Consider the following 24,274-nt stretch of genomic DNA (forward strand, 5'->3'; position numbering starts at 1 on the left):
AGGATGGAGGAGGGAGAGAGGATGGAGAAGGGAGAGAGGATGGAGAAGGGAAAGGGAGAGAGGATGGAGGAGGGAAAGGTAGAGAGGATGGAGGAGGGAAAGGGAGAGAGGGATGGAGGAGGGAAAGGTAGAGAGGGATGGAGGAGGGAAAGGTAGAGAGGGATGGAGGAGGGAAAGGGAGAGAGGGATGGAGGAGGGAAAGGGAGAGAGGGATGGAGGAGGGAAAGGGAGAGAGGGATGGAAGAGGGAAAGGTAGAGAGGATGGAGGAGGGAAAGGTAGAGAGGATGGAGGAGGGAAAGGGAGAGAGGATGGAGGAGGGAAAGGGAGAGAGGATGGAGGAGGGAAAGGGAGAGAGGATGGAGGAGGGAAAGGGAGAGAGGATGGAGGAGGGAAAAGGAGAGAGGATGGAGGAGGGAAAGGGAGAGAGGGATGGAGGAGGGAAAGGTAGAGAGGATGGAGGAGGGAAAGGGAGAGAGGGTGGAGGAGGGAAAGGTAGAGAGGGATGGAGGAGGGACAGGGAGAGAGGGATGGAGGAGGGAAAGAGGATGGAGGAGGGAAAGAGGATGGAGGAGGGAAAGGGAGAGAGGGATGGAGGAGGGAAAGGTAGAGAGGATGGAGGAGGGAAAGGGAGAGAGGGATGGAGGAGGGAAAGGGAGAGAGGTTGGAGGAGGGAAAGGGAGAGAGGATGGAGGAGGGAAAGGGAGAGAGGATGGAGGAGGGAAAAGGAGAGAGGATGGAGGAGGGAAAAGGAGAGAGGATGGAGGAGGGAAAAGGAGAGAGGATGGAGGAGGGAAAGGGAGAGAGGGATGGAGGAGGGAAAGGTAGAGAGGATGGAGGAGGGAAAGGGAGATAGGATGGAGGAGGGAAAGGGAGAGAGGGTGGAGGAGGGAAAGGTAGAGAGGGATGGAGGAGGGAAAGGGAGAGAGGATGGAGGAGGGACAGGGAGAGAGGGATGGAGGAGGGAAAGAGGATGGAGGAGGGAAAGGGAGAGAGGGATGGAGGAGGGAAAGGTAGAGAGGATGGAGGAGGGAAAGAGGATGGAGGAGGGAAAGGGAGAGAGGATGGAGGAGGGAAAGGGAGAGGATGGAGGAGGGAAAGGGAGAGGATGGAGGAGGGAAAGGGAGAGAGGGATGGAGGAGGGAAAGAGGATGGAGGAGGGAAAGAGGATGGAGGAGGGAAAGGGAGAGAGGATGAAGGAGGGAAAGGGAGAGAGGATGGAGGAGGGAAAGGGAGAGAGGATGGAGGAGGGAAAGGGAGAGAGGATGGAGGAGGGAAAGGGAGAGAGGATGGAGGAGGGAAAGGGAGAGGGGATGGAGGAGGGAAAGGGAGAGAGGGATGGAGGAGGGAAAGGGAGAGAGGGATGGAGGAGGGAAAGAGAGAGAGGGATGGAGGAGGGAAAGAGGATGGAGGAGGGAAAGAGGATGGAGGAGGGAAAGGTAGAGAGGATGGAAAGAGGATGGAGGAGGGAAAGGGAGAGAGGGATGGAGGAGGGAAAGAGGATGGAGGAGGGAAAGGTAGAGAGGATGGAGGAGGGAAAGAGGATGGAGGAGGGAAAGAGGATGGATGAGGGAAAGGTAGAGAGGATGGAGGAGGGGCAGGGAGAGAGGATGGAGGAGGGAAAGGTAGAGAGGATGGAGGAGGGACAGGGAGAGAGGATGGAGGAGGGACAGGGAGAGAGCATGGAGGAGGGAAAGAGGATGGAGGAGGGAAAGAGGATGGAGGAGGGAAAGAGGATGGAGGAGGGAAAGAGGATGGAGGAGGGACAGGGAGAGAGGATGGAGGAGGGAAAGAGGATGGAGGAGGGAAAGGGAGAGAGGGATGGAGGAGGGAAAGAGGATGGAGGAGGGAAAGGTAGAGAGGATGGAGGAGGGAAAGAGGATGGAGGAGGGAAAGGTAGAGAGGATGGAGGAGGGACAGGGAGAGAGGATGGAGGAGGGAAAGGTAGAGAGGATGGAGGAGGGAAAGGTAGAGAGGATGGAGGAGGGACAGGGAGAGAGCATGGAGGAGGGACAGGGAGAGAGCATGGAGGAGGGAAAGAGGATGGAGGAGGGAAAGAGGATGGAGGAGGGAAAGAGGATGGAGGAGGGAAAGGTAGAGAGGATGGAGGAGGGACAGGGAGAGAGGATGGAGGAGGGAAAGAGGATGGAGGAGGGAAAGGTAGAGAGGATGGAGGAGGGACAGGGAGAGAGGATGGAGGAGGGACAGGGAGAGAGGATGGAGGAGGGAAAGAGGATGGAGGAGGGAAAGGGAGAGAGGATGGAGGAGGGAAAGGTAGAGAGGATGGAGGAGGGAAAGGGAGAGAGGATGGAGGAGGGAAAGGTAGAGAGGATGGAGGAGGGAAAGGGAGAGAGGATGGAGGAGGGAAAGGGAGAGAGGATGGAGGAGGGAAAGGTAGAGAGGATGGAGGAGGGACAGGGAGAGAGGATGGAGGAGGGAAAGGTAGAGAGGATGGAGGAGAGAGGATGGAGGAGGTGAAAGGTAGAGAGGATGGAGGAGGGACAGGGAGAGAGGATGGACGAGGGAAAAGGAGAGAGGATGGAGGAGGGAAAAGGAGAGAGGATGGAGGAGGGAAAGGTAGAGAGGATGGAGGAGGGAAAGGTAGAGAGGATGGAGGAGGGAAAGGTAGAGAGGATGGAGGAGAGAGGATGGAGGAGGGAAAGGGAGAGAGGATGGAGAGGGAGAGAGGATGGAGAGGGAGAGAGGATGGAGGAGGGAAAGGTAGAGAGGATGGAGGAGGGAAAGATAGAGAGGGATGGAGGAGGGAAAGGTAGAGAGGGATGGAGGAGGGAAAGGTAGAGAGGGATGGAGGAGGGAAAGGTAGAGAGGGATGGAGGAGGGAAAGGTAGAGAGGATGGAGAAGGGAAAGGTAGAGAGGGATGGAGGAGGGAAAGGTAGAGAGGATGGAGGAGGGAAAGGTAGAGAGGATGGAGGAGGGAAAGGGAGAGAGGATGGAGGAGGGAAAGGGAGAGAGGATGGAGGAGGGACAGGGAGAGAGGATGGAGGAGGGAAAGGGAGAGAGGGATGGAGGAGGGAAAGGGAGAGAGGGATGGAGGAGGGAAAGAGGATGGAGGAGGGAAAGAGGATGGAGGAGGGAAAGGGAAAGAGGATGGAGGAGGGAAAGAGGATGGAGGAGGGAAAGAGGATGGAGGAGGGAAAGAGGATGGAGGAGGGAAAGGGAGAGAGGGTGGAGGAGGGAAAGGGAGAGAGGGTGGAGGAGGGAAAGGGAGAGAGGGTGGAGGAGGGAAAGGGAGAGAGGGTGGAGGAGGGAAAGGGAGAGAGGGATGGAGGAGGGAAAGGGAGAGAGGGATGGAGGAGGGAAAGGGAGAGAGGGATGGAGGAGGGAAAGGGAGAGAGGGATGGAGGAGGGAAAGGGAGAGAGGGATGGAGGAGGGAAAGGGAGAGAGGATGGAGGAGGGAAAGGGAGAGAGGGATGGAGGAGGGAAAGGGAGAGAGGATGGAGGAGGGAAAGGGAGAGAGGGATGGAGGAGGGAAAGGTAGAGAGGATGGAGGAGGGAAAGGTAGAGAGGGATGGAGGAGGGAAAGGTAGAGAGGGATGGAGGAGGGAAAGGTAGAGAGGGATGGAGGAGGGAAAGGTAGAGAGGGATGGAGAAGGGAAAGGTAGAGAGGGATGGAGGAGGGACAGGGAGAGAGGATGGAGGAGGGAAAGGGAGAGAGGATGGAGGGAAAGGGAGAGAGGATGGAGAGGGAGAGAGGATGGAGGAGGGAAAGGTAGAGAGGATGGAGGAGGGAAAGGTAGAGAGGGATGGAGGAGGGAAAGGTAGAGAGGGATGGAGGAGGGAAAGGTAGAGAGGGATGGAGGAGGGAAAGGTAGAGAGGGATGGAGGAGGGAAAGGGAGAGAGGATGGAGGAGGGAAAGGGAGAGAGGATGGAGGAGGGACAGGGAGAGAGGATGGAGGAGGGAAAGGGAGAGAGGGATTGAGGAGGGAAAGGGAGAGAGGGATGGAGGAGGGAAAGAGGATGGAGGAGGGAAAGAGGATGGAGGAGGGAAAGGGAGAGAGGATGGAGGAGGGAAAGAGGATGGAGGAGGGAAAGAGGATGGAGGAGGGAAAGAGGATGGAGGAGGGAAAGGGAGAGAGGGTGGAGGAGGGAAAGGGAGAGAGGGTGGAGGAGGGAAAGGTAGAGAGGGTGGAGGAGGGAAAGGGAGAGAGGATGGAGGAGGGAAAGGGAGAGAGGATGGAGGAGGGAAAGGGAGAGAGGGATGGAGGAGGGAAAGGGAGAGAGGGATGGAGGAGGGAAAGGTAGAGAGGGATGGAGGAGGGAAAGGTAGAGAGGGATGGAGGAGGGAAAGGTAGAGAGGGATGGAGGAGGGAAAGGTAGAGAGGGATGGAGGAGGGAAAGGTAGAGAGGATGGAGGAGGGAAAGGTAGAGAGGATGGAGGAGGGAAAGGTAGAGAGGATGGAGGAGGGAAAGGTAGAGAGGATGGAGGAGGGAAAGGGAGAGAGGATGGAGGAGGGAAAGGGAGAGAGGATGGAGGAGGGAAAGGGAGAGAGGGATGGAGGAGGGAAAGGGAGAGAGGGATGGAGGAGGGAAAGGGAGAGAGGGATGGAGGAGGGAAAGAGGATGGAGGAGGGAAAGAGGATGGAGGAGGGAAAGGGAAAGAGGATGGAGGAGGGAAAGAGGATGGAGGAGGGAAAGAGGATGGAGGAGGGAAAGAGGATGGAGGAGGGAAAGGGAGAGAGGGTGGAGGAGGGAAAGGGAGAGAGGGTGGAGGAGGGAAAGGGAGAGAGGGTGGAGGAGGGAAAGGGAGAGAGGGTGGAGGAGGGAAAGGGAGAGAGGGATGGAGGAGGGAAAGGGAGAGAGGGATGGAGGAGGGAAAGGGAGAGAGGGATGGAGGAGGGAAAGGGAGAGAGGGATGGAGGAGGGAAAGGGAGAGAGGGATGGAGGAGGGAAAGGGAGAGAGGATGGAGGAGGGAAAGGGAGAGAGGGATGGAGGAGGGAAAGGGAGAGAGGATGGAGGAGGGAAAGGGAGAGAGGGATGGAGGAGGGAAAGGTAGAGAGGATGGAGGAGGGAAAGGTAGAGAGGGATGGAGGAGGGAAAGGTAGAGAGGGATGGAGGAGGGAAAGGTAGAGAGGGATGGAGGAGGGAAAGGTAGAGAGGGATGGAGAAGGGAAAGGTAGAGAGGGATGGAGGAGGGACAGGGAGAGAGGATGGAGGAGGGAAAGGGAGAGAGGATGGAGGGAAAGGGAGAGAGGATGGAGAGGGAGAGAGGATGGAGGAGGGAAAGGTAGAGAGGATGGAGGAGGGAAAGGTAGAGAGGGATGGAGGAGGGAAAGGTAGAGAGGGATGGAGGAGGGAAAGGTAGAGAGGGATGGAGGAGGGAAAGGTAGAGAGGGATGGAGGAGGGAAAGGGAGAGAGGATGGAGGAGGGAAAGGGAGAGAGGATGGAGGAGGGACAGGGAGAGAGGATGGAGGAGGGAAAGGGAGAGAGGGATGGAGGAGGGAAAGGGAGAGAGGGATGGAGGAGGGAAAGAGGATGGAGGAGGGAAAGAGGATGGAGGAGGGAAAGGGAGAGAGGATGGAGGAGGGAAAGAGGATGGAGGAGGGAAAGAGGATGGAGGAGGGAAAGAGGATGGAGGAGGGAAAGGGAGAGAGGGTGGAGGAGGGAAAGGGAGAGAGGGTGGAGGAGGGAAAGGTAGAGAGGGTGGAGGAGGGAAAGGGAGAGAGGATGGAGGAGGGAAAGGGAGAGAGGATGGAGGAGGGAAAGGGAGAGAGGATGGAGGAGGGAAAGGGAGAGAGGGATGGAGGAGGGAAAGGGAGAGAGGGATGGAGGAGGGAAAGGTAGAGAGGGATGGAGGAGGGAAAGGTAGAGAGGGATGGAGGAGGGAAAGGTAGAGAGGGATGGAGGAGGGAAAGGTAGAGAGGGATGGAGGAGGGAAAGGTAGAGAGGATGGAGGAGGGAAAGGTAGAGAGGATGGAGGAGGGAAAGGTAGAGAGGATGGAGGAGGGAAAGGTAGAGAGGATGGAGGAGGGAAAGGGAGAGAGGATGGAGGAGGGAAAGGGAGAGAGGATGGAGGAGGGACAGGGAGAGAGGATGGAGGAGGGAAAGGGAGAGAGGGATGGAGGAGGGAAAGGGAGAGAGGGATGGAGGAGGGAAAGAGGATGGAGGAGGGAAAGAGGATGGAGGAGGGAAAGAGGATGGAGGAGGGAAAGGGAGAGAGGATGGAGGAGGGAAAGAGGATGGAGGAGGGAAAGAGGATGGAGGATGGAAAGGGAGAGAGGGTGGAGGAGGGAAAGGGAGAGAGGGTGGAGGAGGGAAAGGGAGAGAGGGTGGAGGAGGGAAAGGTAGAGAGGGTGGAGGAGGGAAAGGGAGAGAGGGTGGAGGAGGGAAAGGGAGAGAGGATGGAGGAGGGAAAGGGAGAGAGGGATGGAGGAGGGAAAGGGAGAGAGGGATGGAGGAGGGAAAGGGAGAGAGGGATGGAGGAGGGAAAGGGAGAGAGGGATGGAGGAGGGAAAGGGAGAGAGGGATGGAGGAGGGAAAGGGAGAGAGGGATGGAGGAGGGAAAGGGAGAGAGGATGGAGGAGGGAAAGGGAGAGAGGGATGGAGGAGGGAAAGGGAGAGAGGATGGAGGAGGGAAAGGGAGAGAGGGATGGAGGAGGGAAAGGGAGAGAGGGATGGAGGAGGGAAAGGTAGAGAGGATGGAGGAGGGAAAGGTAGAGAGGGATGGAGGAGGGAAAGGTAGAGAGGGATGGAGGAGGGAAAGGTAGAGAGGGATGGAGGAGGGAAAGGTAGAGAGGGATGGAGAAGGGAAAGGTAGAGAGGGATGGAGGAGGGAAAGGTAGAGAGGATGGAGGAGGGAAAGGTAGAGAGGATGGAGGAGGGAAAGGGAGAGAGGATGGAGGAGGGAAAGGGAGAGAGGATGGAGGAGGGACAGGGAGAGAGGATGGAGGAGGGACAGGGAGAGAGGATGGAGGAGGGAAAGGGAGAGAGGATGGAGGAGGGAAAGGGAGAGAGGATGGAGGAGGGAAAGGGAGAGAGGATGGAGGAGGGAAAGGGAGAGAGGGATGGAGGAGGGAAAGAGGATGGAGGAGGGACAGGGAGAGAGGATGGAGGAGGGAAAGGGAGAGAGGGATGGAGGAGGGAAAGGTAGAGAGGATGGAGGAGGGAAAGGGAGAGAGGGATGGAGGAGGGAAAGGGAGAGAGGATGGAGGAGGGAAAGGTAGAGAGGATGGAGGAGGGAAAGGGAGAGAGGGATGGAGGAGGGAAAGGGAGAGAGGGATGGAGGAGGGAAAGAGGATGGAGGAGGGAAAGAGGATGGAGGAGGGAAAGAGGATGGAGGAGGGAAAGAGGATGGAGGAGGGAAAGAGGATGGAGGAGGGAAAGAGGATGGAGGAGGGAAAGAGGATGGAGGAGGGAAAGGTAGAGAGGATGGAGGAGGGAAAGGGAGAGAGGATGGAGGAGGGAAAGGTAGAGAGGATGGAGGAGGGAAAGGGAGAGAGGATGGAGGAGGGAAAGGGAGAGAGGATGGAGGAGGGACAGGGAGAGAGGATGGAGGAGGGACAGGGAGAGAGGATGGAGGAGGGACAGGGAGAGAGGATGGAGGAGGGAAAGGGAGAGAGGGATGGAGGAGGGAAAGGGAGAGAGGGATGGAGGAGGGAAAGAGGATGGAGGAGGGAAAGAGGATGGAGGAGGGAAAGAGGATGGAGGAGGGAAAGAGGATGGAGGAGGGAAAGGGAGAGAGGATGGAGGAGGGAAAGAGGATGGAGGAGGGAAAGAGGATGGAGGAGGGAAAGAGGATGGAGGAGGGAAAGAGGATGGAGGAGGGAAAGGGAGAGAGGGTGGAGGAGGGAAAGGGAGAGAGGGTGGAGGAGGGAAAGGGAGAGAGGGTGGAGGAGGGAAAGGGAGAGAGGGTGGAGGAGGGAAAGGTAGAGAGGGTGGAGGAGGGAAAGGGAGAGAGGATGGAGGAGGGAAAGGGAGAGAGGGATGGAGGAGGGAAAGGGAGAGAGGGATGGAGGAGGGAAAGGGAGAGAGGGATGGAGGAGGGAAAGGGAGAGAGGGATGGAGGAGGGAAAGGGAGAGAGGATGGAGGAGGGAAAGGGAGAGAGGGATGGAGGAGGGAAAGGGAGAGAGGGATGGAGGAGGGAAAGGGAGAGAGGATGGAGGAGGGAAAGGGAGAGAGGGATGGAGGAGGGAAAGGTAGAGAGGATGGAGGAGGGAAAGGTAGAGAGGGATGGAGGAGGGAAAGGTAGAGAGGGATGGAGGAGGGAAAGGTAGAGAGGGATGGAGGAGGGAAAGGTAGAGAGGGATGGAGGAGGGAAAGGGAGAGAGGATGGAGGAGGGAAAGGTAGAGAGGATGGAGGAGGGAAAGGGAGAGAGGGATGGAGGAGGGAAAGGGAGAGAGGGATGGAGGAGGGAAAGGGAGAGAGGGATGGAGGAGGGAAAGAGGATGGAGGAGGGAAAGAGGATGGAGGAGGGAAAGGGAGAGAGGATGGAGGAGGGAAAGAGGATGGAGGAGGGAAAGGTAGAGAGGATGGAGGAGGGAAAGAGGATGGAGGAGGGAAAGGTAGAGAGGATGGAGGAGGGAAAGGGAGAGAGGATGGAGGAGGGAAAGGGAGAGAGGATGGAGGAGGGAAAGGTAGAGAGGATGGAGGAGGGACAGGGAGAGAGGATGGAGGAGGGAAAGGTAGAGAGGATGGAGGAGAGAGGATGGAGGAGGTGAAAGGTAGAGAGGATGGAGGAGGGACAGGGAGAGAGGATGGACGAGGGAAAGGTAGAGAGGATGGACGAGGGAAAGGTAGAGAGGATGGAGGAGGGAAAGGTAGAGAGGATGGAGGAGGGAAAAGGAGAGAGGATGGAGGAGGGAAAGGTAGAGAGGATGGAGGAGGGAAAGGTAGAGAGGATGGAGGAGGGAAAGGTAGAGAGGATGGAGGAGAGAGGATGGAGGAGGGAAAGGGAGAGAGGATGGAGGGAAAGGGAGAGAGGATGGAGAGGGAGAGAGGATGGAGGAGGGAAAGGTAGAGAGGATGGAAAAGGGAAAGGTAGAGAGGGATGGAGGAGGGAAAGGTAGAGAGGGATGGAGGAGGGAAAGGTAGAGAGGGATGGAGGAGGGAAAGGTAGAGAGGATGGAGAAGGGAAAGGTAGAGAGGGATGGAGGAGGGAAAGGTAGAGAGGGATGGAGGAGGGAAAGGTAGAGAGGATGGAGGAGGGAAAGGGAGAGAGGATGGAGGAGGGAAAGGGAGAGAGGATGGAGGAGGGGCAGGGAGAGAGGATGGAGGAGGGAAAGGGAGAGAGGATGGAGGAGGGACAGGGAGAGAGGATGGAGGAGGGAAAGGGAGAGAGGATGGAGGAGGGAAAGGGAGAGAGGATGGACGAGGGAACGGGAGAGAGGATGGAGGAGGGAAAGGGAGAGAGGGATGGAGGAGGGAAAGGGAGAGAGGGATGGAGGAGGGAAAGGGAGAGAGGATGGAGGAGGGAAAGGGAGAGAGGATGGAGGAGGGAAAGGGAGAGAGGATGGAGGAGGGAAAGGGAGAGAGGGATGGAGGAGGGAAAGGTAGAGAGGATGGAGGAGGGAAAGGTAGAGAGGGATGGAGGAGGGAAAGGTAGAGAGGGATGGAGGAGGGAAAGGTAGAGAGGGATGGAGGAGGGAAAGGTAGAGAGGGATGGAGAAGGGAAAGGTAGAGAGGGATGGAGGAGGGAAAGGTAGAGAGGATGGAGGAGGGAAAGGTAGAGAGGATGGAGGAGGGAAAGGGAGAGAGGATGGAGGAGGGACAGGGAGAGAGGATGGAGGAGGGACAGGGAGAGAGGATGGAGGAGGGAAAGGGAGAGAGAATGGAGGAGGGAAAGGGAGAGAGGATGGAGGAGGGAAAGGGAGAGAGGGATGGAGGAGGGAAAGAGGATGGAGGAGGGACAGGGAGAGAGGATGGAGGAGGGAAAGGGAGAGAGGGATGGAGGAGGGAAAGGTAGAGAGGATGGAGGAGGGAAAGGGAGAGAGGATGGAGGAGGGAAAGGGAGAGAGGGATGGAGGAGGGAAAGGTAGAGAGGATGGAGGAGGGAAAGGTAGAGAGGATGGAGGAGGGAAAGGGAGAGAGGGATGGAGGAGGGAAAGGGAGAGAGGGATGGAGGAGGGAAAGAGGATGGAGGAGGGAAAGAGGATGGAGGAGGGAAAGAGGATGGAGGAGGGAAAGGGAGAGAGGATGGAGGAGGGAAAGAGGATGGAGGAGGGAAAGAGGATGGAGGAGGGAAAGAGGATGGAGGAGGGAAAGAGGATGGAGGAGGGAAAGGGAGAGAGGATGGAGGAGGGAAAGGTAGAGAGGATGGAGGAGGGAAAGGGAGAGAGGATGGAGGAGGGAAAGGTAGAGAGGATGGAGGAGGGAAAGGGAGAGAGGATGGAGGAGGGAAAGGGAGAGAGGATGGAGGAGGGAAAGGTAGAGAGGATGGAGGAGGGACAGGGAGAGAGGATGGAGGAGGGAAAGGTAGAGAGGATGGAGGAGAGAGGATGGAGGAGGTGAAAGGTAGAGAGGATGGAGGAGGGACAGGGAGAGAGGATGGACGAGGGAAAGGTAGAGAGGATGGAGGAGGGAAAGATAGAGAGGATGGAGGAGGGAAAAGGAGAGAGGATGGAGGAGGGAAAGGTAGAGAGGATGGAGGAGGGAAAGGTAAAGAGGATGGAGGAGAGAGGATGGAGGAGGGAAAGGGAGAGAGGATGGAGAGGGAGAGAGGATGGAGGAGGGAAAGGTAGAGAGGATGGAGGAGGGAAAGGTAGAGAGGATGGAGGAGGGAAAGGTAGAGAGGATGGAGGAGGGAAAGGTAGAGAGGGATGGAGGAGGGAAAGGTAGAGAGGGATGGAGGAGGGAAAGGTAGAGAGGGATGGAGGAGGGAAAGGTAGAGAGGGATGGAGGAGGGAAAGGTAGAGAGGGATGGAGGAGGGAAAGGTAGAGAGGATGGAGGAGGGAAAGGTAGAGAGGATGGAGGAGGGAAAGGGAGAGAGGATGGAGGAGGGAAAGGGAGAGAGGATGGAGGAGGGAAAGGGAGAGAGGATGGAGGAGGGACAGGGAGAGAGGATGGAGGAGGGAAAGGGAGAGAGGATGGAGGAGGGAAAGGGAGAGAGGATGGAGGAGGGAAAGGGAGAGAGGATGGAGGAGGGAAAGGGAGAGAGGGATGGAGGAGGGAAAGAGGATGGAGGAGGGACAGGGAGAGAGGATGGAGGAGGGAAAGGGAGAGAGGGATGGAGGAGGGAAAGGTAGAGAGGATGGAGGAGGGAAAGGGAGAGAGGGATGGAGGAGGGAAAGGGGGAGAGGATGGAGGAGGGAAAGGTAGAGAGGATGGAGGAGGGAAAGGGAGAGAGGGATGGAGGAGGGAAAGGGAGAGAGGGATGGAGGAGGGAAAGGGAGAGAGGGATGGAGGAGGGAAAGAGGATGGAGGAGGGAAAGAGGATGGAGGAGGGAAAGAGGATGGAGGAGGGAAAGGGAGAGAGGATGGAGGAGGGAAAGAGGATGGAGGAGGGAAAGAGGATGGAGGAGGGAAAGAGGATGGAGGAGGGAAAGGGAGAGAGGATGGAGGAGGGAAAGGTAGAGAGGATGGAGGAGGGAAAGGGAGAGAGGATGGAGGAGGGAAAGGGAGAGAGGATGGAGGAGGGAAAGGGAGAGAGGATGGAGGAGGGAAAGGTAGAGAGGATGGAGGAGGGACAGGGAGAGAGGATGGAGGAGGGAAAGGTAGAGAGGATGGAGGAGAGAGGATGGAGGAGGTGAAAGGTAGAGAGGATGGAGGAGGGACAGGGAGAGAGGATGGACGAGGGAAAGGTAGAGAGGATGGAGGAGGGAAAGGTAGAGAGGATGGAGGAGGGAAAAGGAGAGAGGATGGAGGAGGGAAAGGTAGAGAGGATGGAGGAGGGAAAGGTAGAGAGGATGGAGGAGGGAAAGGTAGAGAGGATGGAGGAGAGAGGATGGAGGAGGGAAAGGGAGAGAGGATGGAAAGGGAGAGGATGGAGAGGGAGAGAGGATGGAGGAGGGAAAGGTAGAGAGGATGGAGGAGGGAAAGGTAGAGAGGGATGGAGGAGGGAAAGGTAGAGAGGGATGGAGGAGGGAAAGGTAGAGAGGGATGGAGGAGGGAAAGGTAGAGAGGATGGAGAAGGGAAAGGTAGAGAGGGATGGAGGAGGGAAAGGTAGAGAGGGATGGAGGAGGGAAAGGTAGAGAGGATGGAGGAGGGAAAGGGAGAGAGGATGGAGGAGGGAAAGGGAGAGAGGATGGAGGAGGGACAGGGAGAGAGGATGGAGGAGGGAAAGGGAGAGAGGATGGAGGAGGGAAAGGGAGAGAGGATGGACGAGGGAAAGGGAGAGAGGATGGAGGAGGGAAAGGGAGAGAGGATGGACGAGGGAAAGGGAGAGAGGATGGAGGAGGGAAAGGGAGAGAGGGATGGAGGAGGGAAAGGGAGAGAGGATGGAGGAGGGAAAGGGAGAGAGGATGGAAAGAGGATGGAGGAGGGAAAGAGGATGGAGGGGGGAAAGGTAGAGAGGATGGAGGAGGGAAAGGGAGAGAGGATGGAGGAGGGAAAGGTAGAGAGGATGGAGGAGGGAAAGGGAGAGAGGATGGAGGAGGGAAAGGGAGAGAGGATGGAGGAGGGAAAGGTAGAGAGGATGGAGGAGGGACAGGGAGAGAGGATGGAGGAGGGAAAGGTAGAGAGGATGGAGGAGAGAGGATGGAGGAGGTGAAAGGTAGAGAGGATGGAGGAGGGACAGGGAGAGAGGATGGACGAGGGAAAGGTAGAGAGGATGGAGGAGGGAAAGGTAGAGAGGATGGAGGAGGGAAAAGGAGAGAGGATGGAGGAGGGAAAGGTAGAGAGGATGGAGGAGGGAAAGGTAGAGAGGATGGAGGAGGGAAAGGTAGAGAGGATGGAGGAGAGAGGATGGAGGAGGGAAAGGGAGAGAGGATGGAAAGGGAGAGAGGATGGAGAGGGAGAGAGGATGGAGGAGGGAAAGGTAGAGAGGATGGAGGAGGGAAAGGTAGAGAGGGATGGAGGAGGGAAAGGTAGAGAGGGATGGAGGAGGGAAAGGTAGAGAGGGATGGAGGAGGGAAAGGTAGAGAGGATGGAGAAGGGAAAGGTAGAGAGGGATGGAGGAGGGAAAGGTAGAGAGGGATGGAGGAGGGAAAGGTAGAGAGGATGGAGGAGGGAAAGGGAGAGAGGATGGAGGAGGGAAAGGGAGAGAGGATGGAGGAGGGAAAGGGAGAGAGGATGGAGGAGGGACAGGGAGAGAGGATGGAGGAGGGAAAGGGAGAGAGGATGGAGGAGGGAAAGGGAGAGAGGATGGACGAGGGAAAGGGAGAGAGGATGGAGGAGGGAAAGGGAGAGAGGATGGACGAGGGAAAGGGAGAGAGGATGGAGGAGGGAAAGGGAGAGAGGGATGGAGGAGGGAAAGGGAGAGAGGATGGAGGAGGGAAAGGGAGAGAGGATGGAGGAGGGAAAGGGAGAGAGGGATGGAGGAGGGAAAGGGAGAGAGGATGGAGGAGGGAAAGGGAGAGAGGATGGAGGAGGGAAAGGGAGAGAGGATGGAGGAGGGAAAGGGAGAGAGGGATGGAGGAGGGAAAGGTAGAGAGGATGGAGGAGGGAAAGGTAGAGAGGGATGGAGGAGGGAAAGGTAGAGAGGGATGGAGGAGGGAAAGGTAGAGAGGGATGGAGGAGGGAAAGGTAGAGAGGGATGGAGAAGGGAAAGGTAGAGAGGGATGGAGGAGGGAAAGGTAGAGAGGATGGAGGAGGGAAAGGTAGAGAGGATGGAGGAGGGAAAGGGAGAGAGGATGGAGGAGGGAAAGGGAGAGAGGATGGAGGAGGGAAAGGGAGAGAGGATGGAGGAGGGACAGGGAGAGAGGATGGAGGAGGGAAAGGGAGAGAGAATGGAGGAGGGAAAGGGAGAGAGGATGGAGGAGGGAAAGGGAGAGAGGGATGGAGGAGGGAAAGAGGATGGAGGAGGGACAGGGAGAGAGGATGGAGGAGGGAAAGGGAGAGAGGATGGAGGAGGGACAGGGAGAGAGGATGGAGGAGGGACAGGGAGAGAGGATGGAGGAGGGAAAGGGAGAGAGAATGGAGGAGGGAAAGGGAGAGAGGATGGAGGAGGGAAAGGGAGAGAGGGATGGAGGAGGGAAAGAGGATGGAGGAGGGACAGGGAGAGAGGATGGAGGAGGGAAAGGGAGAGAGGGATGGAGGAGGGAAAGGTAGAGAGGGATGGAGGAGGGAAAGGTAGAGAGGGATGGAGAAGGGAAAGGTAGAGAGGGATGGAGGAGGGAAAGGTAGAGAGGATGGAGGAGGGAAAGGTAGAGAGGATGGAGGAGGGAAAGGGAGAGAGGATGGAGGAGGGACAGGGAGAGAGGATGGAGGAGGGACAGGGAGAGAGGATGGAGGAGGGACAGGGAGAGAGGATGGAGGAGGGAAAGGGAGAGAGAATGGAGGAGGGAAAGGGAGAGAGGATGGAGGAGGGAAAGGGAGAGAGGGATGGAGGAGGGAAAGAGGATGGAGGAGGGACAGGGAGAGAGGATGGAGGAGGGAAAGGGAGAGAGGGATGGAGGAGGGAAAGGTAGAGAGGATGGAGGAGGGAAAGGGAGAGAGGATGGAGGAGGGAAAGGGAGAGAGGGATGGAGGAGGGAAAGGGAGAGAGGATGGAGGAGGGAAAGGTAGAGAGGATGGAGGAGGGAAAGGTAGAGAGGGATGGAGGAGGGAAAGGTAGAGAGGGATGGAGGAGGGAAAGGTAGAGAGGGATGGAGGAGGGAAAGGTAGAGAGGGATGGAGAAGGGAAAGGTAGAGAGGGATGGAGGAGGGAAAGGTAGAGAGGGATGGAGGAGGGAAAGGTAGAGAGGGATGGAGGAGGGAAAGGTAGAGAGGATGGAGGAGGGAAAGGGAGAGAGGATGGAGGAGGGAAAGGGAGAGAGGATGGAGGAGGGGCAGGGAGAGAGGATGGAGGAGGGAAAGGGAGAGAGGATGGAGGAGGGACAGGGAGAGAGGATGGAGGAGGGAAAGGGAGAGAGGATGGACGAGGGAACGGGAGAGAGGATGGAGGAGGGAAAGGGAGAGAGGGATGGAGGAGGGAAAGGGAGAGAGGGATGGAGGAGGGAAAGGGAGAGAGGATGGAGGAGGGAAAGGGAGAGAGGATGGAGGAGGGAAAGGGAGAGAGGATGGAGGAGGGAAAGGGAGAGAGGGATGGAGGAGGGAAAGGTAGAGAGGATGGAGGAGGGAAAGGTAGAGAGGGATGGAGGAGGGAAAGGTAGAGAGGGATGGAGGAGGGAAAGGTAGAGAGGGATGGAGGAGGGAAAGGTAGAGAGGGATGGAGAAGGGAAAGGTAGAGAGGGATGGAGGAGGGAAAGGTAGAGAGGATGGAGGAGGGAAAGGTAGAGAGGATGGAGGAGGGAAAGGGAGAGAGGATGGAGGAGGGACAGGGAGAGAGGATGGAGGAGGGACAGGGAGAGAGGATGGAGGAGGGAAAGGGAGAGAGAATGGAGGAGGGAAAGGGAGAGAGGATGGAGGAGGGAAAGGGAGAGAGGGATGGAGGAGGGAAAGAGGATGGAGGAGGGACAGGGAGAGAGGATGGAGGAGGGAAAGGGAGAGAGGGATGGAGGAGGGAAAGGTAGAGAGGATGGAGGAGGGAAAGGGAGAGAGGATGGAGGAGGGAAAGGGAGAGAGGGATGGAGGAGGGAAAGGGAGAGAGGATGGAGGAGGGAAAGGTAGAGAGGATGGAGGAGGGAAAGGGAGAGAGGGATGGAGGAGGGAAAGGGAGAGAGGGATGGAGGAGGGAAAGAGGATGGAGGAGGGAAAGAGGATGGAGGAGGGAAAGAGGATGGAGGAGGGAAAGGGAGAGAGGATGGAGGAGGGAAAGAGGATGGAGGAGGGAAAGAGGATGGAGGAGGGAAAGAGGATGGAGGAGGGAAAGAGGATGGAGGAGGGAAAGAGGATGGAGGAGGGAAAGGGAGAGAGGATGGAGGAGGGAAAGGTAGAGAGGATGGAGGAGGGAAAGGGAGAGAGGATGGAGGAGGGAAAGGTAGAGAGGATGGAGGAGGGAAAGGGAGAGAGGATGGAGGAGGGAAAGGGAGAGAGGATGGAGGAGGGAAAGGTAGAGAGGATGGAGGAGGGACAGGGAGAGAGGATGGAGGAGGGAAAGGTAGAGAGGATGGAGGAGAGAGGATGGAGGAGGTGAAAGGTAGAGAGGATGGAGGAGGGACAGGGAGAGAGGATGGACGAGGGAAAGGTAGAGAGGATGGAGGAGGGAAAGATAGAGAGGATGGAGGAGGGAAAAGGAGAGAGGATGGAGGAGGGAAAGGTAGAGAGGATGGAGGAGGGAAAGGTAAAGAGGATGGAGGAGAGAGGATGGAGGAGGGAAAGGGAGAGAGGATGGAGAGGGAGAGAGGATGGAGGAGGGAAAGGTAGAGAGGATGGAGGAGGGAAAGGTAGAGAGGATGGAGGAGGGAAAGGTAGAGAGGATGGAGGAGGGAAAGGTAGAGAGGGATGGAGGAGGGAAAGGTAGAGAGGGATGGAGGAGGGAAAGGTAGAGAGGGATGGAGGAGGGAAAGGTAGAGAGGGATGGAGAAGGGAAAGGTAGAGAGGGATGGAGGAGGGAAAGGTAGAGAGGATGGAGGAGGGAAAGGTAGAGAGGATGGAGGAGGGAAAGGGAGAGAGGATGGAGGAGGGAAAGGGAGAGAGGATGGAGGAGGGAAAGGGAGAGAGGATGGAGGAGGGACAGGGAGAGAGGATGGAGGAGGGAAAGGGAGAGAGGATGGAGGAGGGAAAGGGAGAGAGGATGGAGGAGGGAAAGGGAGAGAGGATGGAGGAGGGAAAGGGAGAGAGGGATGGAGGAGGGAAAGAGGATGGAGGAGGGACAGGGAGAGAGGATGGAGGAGGGAAAGGGAGAGAGGGATGGAGGAGGGAAAGGTAGAGAGGATGGAGGAGGGAAAGGGAGAGAGGGATGGAGGAGGGAAAGGGGGAGAGGATGGAGGAGGGAAAGGTAGAGAGGATGGAGGAGGGAAAGGGAGAGAGGGATGGAGGAGGGAAAGGGAGAGAGGGATGGAGTAGGGAAAGGGAGAGAGGGATGGAGGAGGGAAAGAGGATGGAGGAGGGAAAGAGGATGGAGGAGGGAAAGGGAGAGAGGATGGAGGAGGGAAAGGGAGAGAGGATGGAGGAGGGAAAGGTAGAGAGGATGGAGGAGGGAAAGGGAGAGAGGATGGAGGAGGGAAAGGGAGAGAGGATGGAGGAGGGAAAGGTAGAGAGGATGGAGGAGGGACAGGGAGAGAGGATGGAGGAGGGAAAGGTAGAGAGGATGGAGGAGAGAGGATGGAGGAGGTGAAAGGTAGAGAGGATGGAGGAGGGACAGGGAGAGAGGATGGACGAGGGAAAGGTAGAGAGGATGGAGGAGGGAAAGGTAGAGAGGATGGAGGAGGGAAAAGGAGAGAGGATGGAGGAGGGAAAGGTAGAGAGGATGGAGGAGGGAAAGGTAGAGAGGATGGAGGAGGGAAAGGTAGAGAGGATGGAGGAGAGAGGATGGAGGAGGGAAAGGGAGAGAGGATGGAAAGGGAGAGAGGATGGAGAGGGAGAGAGGATGGAGGAGGGAAAGGTAGAGAGGATGGAGGAGGGAAAGGTAGAGAGGGATGGAGGAGGGAAAGGTAGAGAGGGATGGAGGAGGGAAAGGTAGAGAGGGATGGAGGAGGGAAAGGTAGAGAGGATGGAGAAGGGAAAGGTAGAGAGGGATGGAGGAGGGAAAGGTAGAGAGGGATGGAGGAGGGAAAGGTAGAGAGGATGGAGGAGGGAAAGGGAGAGAGGATGGAGGAGGGACAGGGAGAGAGGATGGAGGAGGGAAAGGGAGAGAGGATGGAGGAGGGAAAGGGAGAGAGGATGGACGAGGGAAAGGGAGAGAGGATGGAGGAGGGAAAGGGAGAGAGGATGGACGAGGGAAAGGGAGAGAGGATGGAGGAGGGAAAGGGAGAGAGGGATGGAGGAGGGAAAGGGAGAGAGGATGGAGGAGGGAAAGGGAGAGAGGATGGAAAGAGGATGGAGGAGGGAAAGAGGATGGAGGGGGGAAAGGTAGAGAGGATGGAGGAGGGAAAGGGAGAGAGGATGGAGGAGGGAAAGGTAGAGAGGATGGAGGAGGGAAAGGGAGAGAGGATGGAGGAGGGAAAGGGAGAGAGGATGGAGGAGGGAAAGGTAGAGAGGATGGAGGAGGGACAGGGAGAGAGGATGGAGGAGGGAAAGGTAGAGAGGATGGAGGAGAGAGGATGGAGGAGGTGAAAGGTAGAGAGGATGGAGGAGGGACAGGGAGAGAGGATGGACGAGGGAAAGGTAGAGAGGATGGAGGAGGGAAAGGTAGAGAGGATGGAGGAGGGAAAAGGAGAGAGGATGGAGGAGGGAAAGGTAGAGAGGATGGAGGAGGGAAAGGTAGAGAGGATGGAGGAGGGAAAGGTAGAGAGGATGGAGGAGAGAGGATGGAGGAGGGAAAGGGAGAGAGGATGGAAAGGGAGAGAGGATGGAGAGGGAGAGAGGATGGAGGAGAGGGAGAGAGGATGGAGGAGGGAAAGGTAGAGAGGATGGAGGAGGGAAAGGTAGAGAGGGATGGAGGAGGGAAAGGTAGAGAGGGATGGAGGAGGGAAAGGTAGAGAGGATGGAGAAGGGAAAGGTAGAGAGGGATGGAGGAGGGAAAGGTAGAGAGGGATGGAGGAGGGAAAGGTAGAGAGGATGGAGGAGGGAAAGGGAGAGAGGATGGAGGAGGGAAAGGGAGAGAGGATGGAGGAGGGACAGGGAGAGAGGATGGAGGAGGGACAGGGAGAGAGGATGGAGGAGGGAAAGGGAGAGAGGATGGAGGAGGGAAAGGGAGAGAGGATGGACGAGGGAAAGGGAGAGAGGATGGAGGAGGGAAAGGGAGAGAGGATGGACGAGGGAAAGGGAGAGAGGATGGAGGAGGGAAAGGGAGAGAGGGATGGAGGAGGGAAAGGGAGAGAGGATGGAGGAGGGAAAGGGAGAGAGGATGGAGGAGGGAAAGGGAGAGAGGGATGGAGGAGGGAAAGGGAGAGAGGATGGAGGAGGGAAAGGGAGAGAGGATGGAGGAGGGAAAGGGAGAGAGGATGGAGGAGGGAAAGGGAGAGAGGGATGGAGGAGGGAAAGGTAGAGAGGATGGAGGAGGGAAAGGTAGAGAGGGATGGAGGAGGGAAAGGTAGAGAGGGATGGAGGAGGGAAAGGTAGAGAGGGATGGAGGAGGGAAAGGTAGAGAGGGATGGAGAAGGGAAAGGTAGAGAGGGATGGAGGAGGGAAAGGTAGAGAGGATGGAGGAGGGAAAGGTAGAGAGGATGGAGGAGGGAAAGGGAGAGAGGATGGAGGAGGGAAAGGGAGAGAGGATGGAGGAGGGAAAGGGAGAGAGGATGGAGGAGGGACAGGGAGAGAGGATGGAGGAGGGAAAGGGAGAGAGAATGGAGGAGGGAAAGGGAGAGAGGATGGAGGAGGGAAAGGGAGAGAGGGATGGAGGAGGGAAAGAGGATGGAGGAGGGACAGGGAGAGAGGATGGAGGAGGGAAAGGGAGAGAGGGATGGAGGAGGGAAAGGTAGAGAGGATGGAGGAGGGAAAGGGAGAGAGGATGGAGGAGGGAAAGGGAGAGAGGGATGGAGGAGGGAAAGGGAGAGAGGATGGAGGAGGGAAAGGTAGAGAGGATGGAGGAGGGAAAGGGAGAGAGGGATGGAGGAGGGAAAGGGAGAGAGGGATGGAGGAGGGAAAGAGGATGGAGGAGGGAAAGAGGATGGAGGAGGGAAAGAGGATGGAGGAGGGAAAGGGAGAGAGGATGGAGGAGGGAAAGAGGATGGAGGAGGGAAAGAGGATGGAGGAGGGAAAGAGGATGGAGGAGGGAAAGGGAGAGAGGATGGAGGAGGGAAAGGTAGAGAGGATGGAGGAGGGAAAGGGAGAGAGGATGGAGGAGGGAAAGGTAGAGAGGATGGAGGAGGGAAAGGGAGAGAGGATGGAGGAGGGAAAGGGAGAGAGGATGGAGGAGGGAAAGGTAGAGAGGATGGAGGAGGGACAGGGAGAGAGGATGGAGGAGGGAAAGGTAGAGAGGATGGAGGAGAGAGGATGGAGGAGGTGAAAGGTAGAGAGGATGGAGGAGGGACAGGGAGAGAGGATGGACGAGGGAAAGGTAGAGAGGATGGAGGAGGGAAAGGTAGAGAGGATGGAGGAGAGAGGATGGAGGAGGGAAAGGGAGAGAGGATGGAGGGAAAGGGAGAGAGGATGGAGAGGGAGAGAGGATGGAGGAGGGAAAGGTAGAGAGGATGGAGGAGGGAAAGGTAGAGAGGGATGGAGGAGGGAAAGGTAGAGAGGGATGGAGGAGGGAAAGGTAGAGAGGGATGGAGGAGGGAAAGGTAGAGAGGATGGAGGAGGGAAAGGTAGAGAGGATGGAGGAGGGAAAGGGAGAGAGGATGGAGGAGGGAAAGGGAGAGAGGATGGAGGAGGGAAAGGGAGAGAGGATGGAGGAGGGAAAGGGAGAGAGGATGGAGGAGGGAAAGGGAGAGAGGATGGAGGAGGGACAGGGAGAGAGGATGGAGGAGGGAAAGGGAGAGAGGATGGAGGAGGGAAAGGGAGAGAGGATGGAGGAGGGAAAGGGAGAGAGGATGGAGGAGGGAAAGGGAGAGAGGATGGAGGAGGGAAAGGGAGAGAGGATGGAGGAGGGAAAGGGAGAGAGGGATGGAGGAGGGAAAGGGAGAGAGGGATGGAGGAGGGAAAGAGGATGGAGGAGGGACAGGGAGAGAGGATGGAGGAGGGAAAGGGAGAGAGGGATGGAGGAGGGAAAGGTAGAGAGGATGGAGGAGGGAAAGGGAGAGAGGATGGAGGAGGGAAAGGGAGAGAGGGATGGAGGAGGGAAAGGGAGAGAGGATGGAGGAGGGAAAGGTAGAGAGGATGGAGGAGGGAAAGGGAGAGAGGGATGGAGGAGGGAAAGGGAGAGAGGGATGGAGGAGGGAAAGGGAGAGAGGATGGAGGAGGGAAAGAGGATGGAGGAGGGAAAGAGGATGGAGGAGGGAAAGGGTGAGAGGATGGAGGAGGGAAAGAGGATGGAGGAGGGAAAGAGGATGGAGGAGGGAAAGGGAGAGAGGGTGGAGGAGGGAAAGGGAGAGAGGGTGGAGGAGGGAAAGGGAGAGAGGGTGGAGGAGGGAAAGGTAGAGAGGGTGGAGGAGGGAAAGGTAGAGAGGGTGGAGGAGGGAAAGGGAGAGAGGATGGAGGAGGGAAAGGGAGAGAGGGATGGAGGAGGGAAAGGGAGAGAGGGATGGAGGAGGGAAAGGGAGAGAGGGATGGAGGAGGGAAAGGGAGAGAGGATGGAGGAGGGAAAGGGAGAGAGGGATGGAGGAGGGAAAGGGAGAGAGGATGGAGGAGGGAAAGGGAGAGAGGGATGGAGGAGGGAAAGGGAGAGAGGATGGAGGAGGGAAAGGGAGAGAGGGATGGAGGAGGGAAAGGGAGAGAGGATGGAGGAGGGAAAGGTAGAGAGGATGGAGGAGGGAAAGGTAGAGAGGGATGGAGGAGGGAAAGGTAGAGAGGGATGGAGGAGGGAAAGGTAGAGAGGGATGGAGGAGGGAAAGGTAGAGAGGGATGGAGGAGGGAAAGGTAGAGAGGATGGAGAAGGGAAAGGTAGAGAGGGATGGAGGAGGGAAAGGTAGAGAGGATGGAGGAGGGAAAGGTAGAGAGGATGGAGGAGGGAAAGGTAGAGAGGATGGAGGAGGGAAAGGGAGAGAGGATGGAGGAGGGAAAGGGAGAGAGGATGGAGGAGGGACAGGGAGAGAGGATGGAGGAGGGAAAGGGAGAGAGGATGGAGGAGGGAAAGGGAGAGAGGATGGAGGAGGGAAAGGGAGAGAGGATGGAGGAGGGAAAGAGGGATGGAGGAGGGAAAGAGGATGGAGGAGGGACAGGGAGAGAGGATGGAGGAGGGAAAGGGAGAGAGGGATGGAGGAGGGAAAGGGAGAGAGGATGGAGGAGGGAAAGGGAGAGAGGGATGGAGGAGGGAAAGGGAGAGAGGATGGAGGAGGGAAAGGTAGAGAGGATGGAGGAGGGAAAGGTAGAGAGGATGGAGGAGGGAAAGGGAGAGAGGATGGAGGAGGGAAAGGGAGAGAGGGATGGAGGAGGGAAAGGGAGAGAGGGATGGAGGAGGGAAAGAGGATGGAGGAGGGAAAGAGGATGGAGGAGGGAAAGAGGATGGAGGAGGGAAAGAGGATGGAGGAGGGAAAGAGGATGGAGGAGGGAAAGAGGATGGAGGAGGGAAAGAGGATGGAGGAGGGACAGGGAGAGAGGATGGAGGAGGGAAAGGGAGAGAGGGTGGAGGAGGGAAAGGGAGAGAGGGTGGAGGAGGGAAAGGTAGAGAGGGTGGAGTAGGGAAAGGGAGAGAGGGTGGAGGAGGGAAAGGTAGAGAGGATGGAGAAGGGAAAGGGAGAGAGGGATGGAGGAGGGAAAGGGAGAGAGGGATGGAGGAGGGAAAGGGAGAGAGGATGGAGGAGGGAAAGGGAGAGAGGGATGGAGGAGGGAAAGGGAGAGATGATGGAGGAGGGAAAGGGAGAGAGGGATGGAGGAGGGAAAGGGAGAGAGGATGGAGGAGGGAAAGGGAGAGAGGGATGGAGGAGGGAAAGGGAGAGAGGATGGAGGAGGGAAAGGGAGAGAGGGTGGAGGAGGGAAAGGGAGAGAGGGTGGAGGAGGGAAAGGGAGAGAGGGTGGAGGAGGGAAAGGGAGAGAGGATGGAGGAGGGAAAGGGAGAGAGGGATGGATGGTAAATCAAATCAGACTGGAACTAATGAAGTGTAGTGTGTGTCTCGTCTGTGTGTGAGAGAAATCGGTTCCTTAAACTAGCCGGGTACAATCAGACCTCAGCCATCTCTAACTACTTTAACGTTACTTGATTGGCATAGGTAGCTGAATCAGCTAAGGTAACTGTTAGCTAGCTAAGTTAGCTAAACAAAATGTTGGATAGACCAAGGAAGTGTAGACAAAACGTTATCTAACTTTTGGACTCCACTAGGACCAGATAACGAAGACAATTCACTCTCGATTGTCTCAATATTTAAGTAAAATAAAGCTAAACTATAATAATAGCATGACTTGACTTCTTACCCTGGTCGCTTTCTCCCACACCTGGTTGAGTTTAGCTATCCTAAATTCCACCGTGCTCTTACCGTCCACGGACGGTTTCTGATCGTTCATTTCTCGAGAATACTTTCCTGCAATCGCCCCGACTGCGAGACACAACACCGCGAATAAACAACCGAACTTCATTTTTGCACCGTACCGGAAAATGGATGGAATAAATCTTAAAAATGAAACGCAATTTCAGAGCTACGGTCTATCTAACTCCGAGTACTTCAAGTCATGTGTTTAGAAGAGGCGGACGCGTCCTGAACTGCATTATGGGATATGTAGTTTTAGAAAAAACACTATAAACTGGGTTTCCAGTTCTGGGGAAAGGGTTTGTAAACATACAATACCCACAATGCACCTCGTAATCGTCTCCTAGTAACGGAGGAAGTGGGAGGCTTTGAGCAAATAGGAATCATCCACGCGTTGGATTGAGAAGGGATTTAGGGTTTAGCAATTTTACACCACACAGGCATAATTTAATGTTGGCTAGCTTTCACACATGAAACAGCCTACTCAAGCAGTAATAAGTCACCCATTTTGTGTTAACCATTTAGTTTACTAAACTAGGTATTGATTGGCGCCTGCACACACACACACACAAAGTTGTCTATGTTGGTTGTGTAGTTGCCATGGCGCCCTAGCAGCCTAAGCACAGAGCTCATGTACATGGTAAATTATTTATAAGTGTTTTTAAATTGTGTTTTTAAATATTTGCAGATGGACTGGCAGCTTGCTAGTTGTTTTTGTTTGAATGATGCATCTGTACCAGCTTTGTTGTTTTTTCACCCTTGGCTGCCTGTTCCTGGTCTTTTGAAAACTCAGGAGTCACCTGAAGCACTAGAGGAATGGCAGAGGGCTCGTAGTGAGGACGACTGGCTACTACTCTGAACTGTGTGTGGTGAACTTTCTGGTGCCCAGAGCTGCTGAGGCAGAGGGCTCGTAGTGAGGACGACTGGCTACTACTCTGAACTGTGTGTGGTGAACTTTCTGGTGCCCAGAGCTGCTGAGGCAGAGGCCTCGTAGTGAGGACGACTGGCTACTACTCTGAACTGTGTGGTGAACTTTCTGGTGCCCAGAGCTGCTGAGACATCAAGTGGGTGCTACTCAGAGGGAAGGAGGACACTCAGGCTGATTCCCAGAGTAGCCCTCTACAAAGATCATCACTAGACTGTTCATCAACCACCTTCCTCTGATCATGATATG

General features: G+C 56.5%; 1 protein-coding gene across 1 annotated transcript in view; it reads right to left on the reverse strand.

The window, feature by feature from the left end:
- The window catches only part of LOC139394451 (alpha-2-macroglobulin receptor-associated protein-like), a 38,718-nt gene extending 15,412 nt beyond the window's left edge, over positions 1-23,306 (reverse strand). Inside the window, exon 1 of the mRNA XM_071142520.1 lies at positions 23,048-23,306. Within this exon, the coding sequence (XP_070998621.1) occupies positions 23,048-23,209 (162 nt within the window). The 5' untranslated portion in view covers positions 23,210-23,306. The remainder of the gene's footprint in view (positions 1-23,047) is intronic.
- Between the last annotated feature and the right edge of the window lie 968 nt (positions 23,307-24,274).

Source organism: Oncorhynchus clarkii, unplaced genomic scaffold, assembly GCF_045791955.1.
Source record: "Oncorhynchus clarkii lewisi isolate Uvic-CL-2024 unplaced genomic scaffold, UVic_Ocla_1.0 unplaced_contig_9841_pilon_pilon, whole genome shotgun sequence".
Lineage (NCBI taxonomy): Eukaryota > Metazoa > Chordata > Actinopteri > Salmoniformes > Salmonidae > Oncorhynchus > Oncorhynchus clarkii.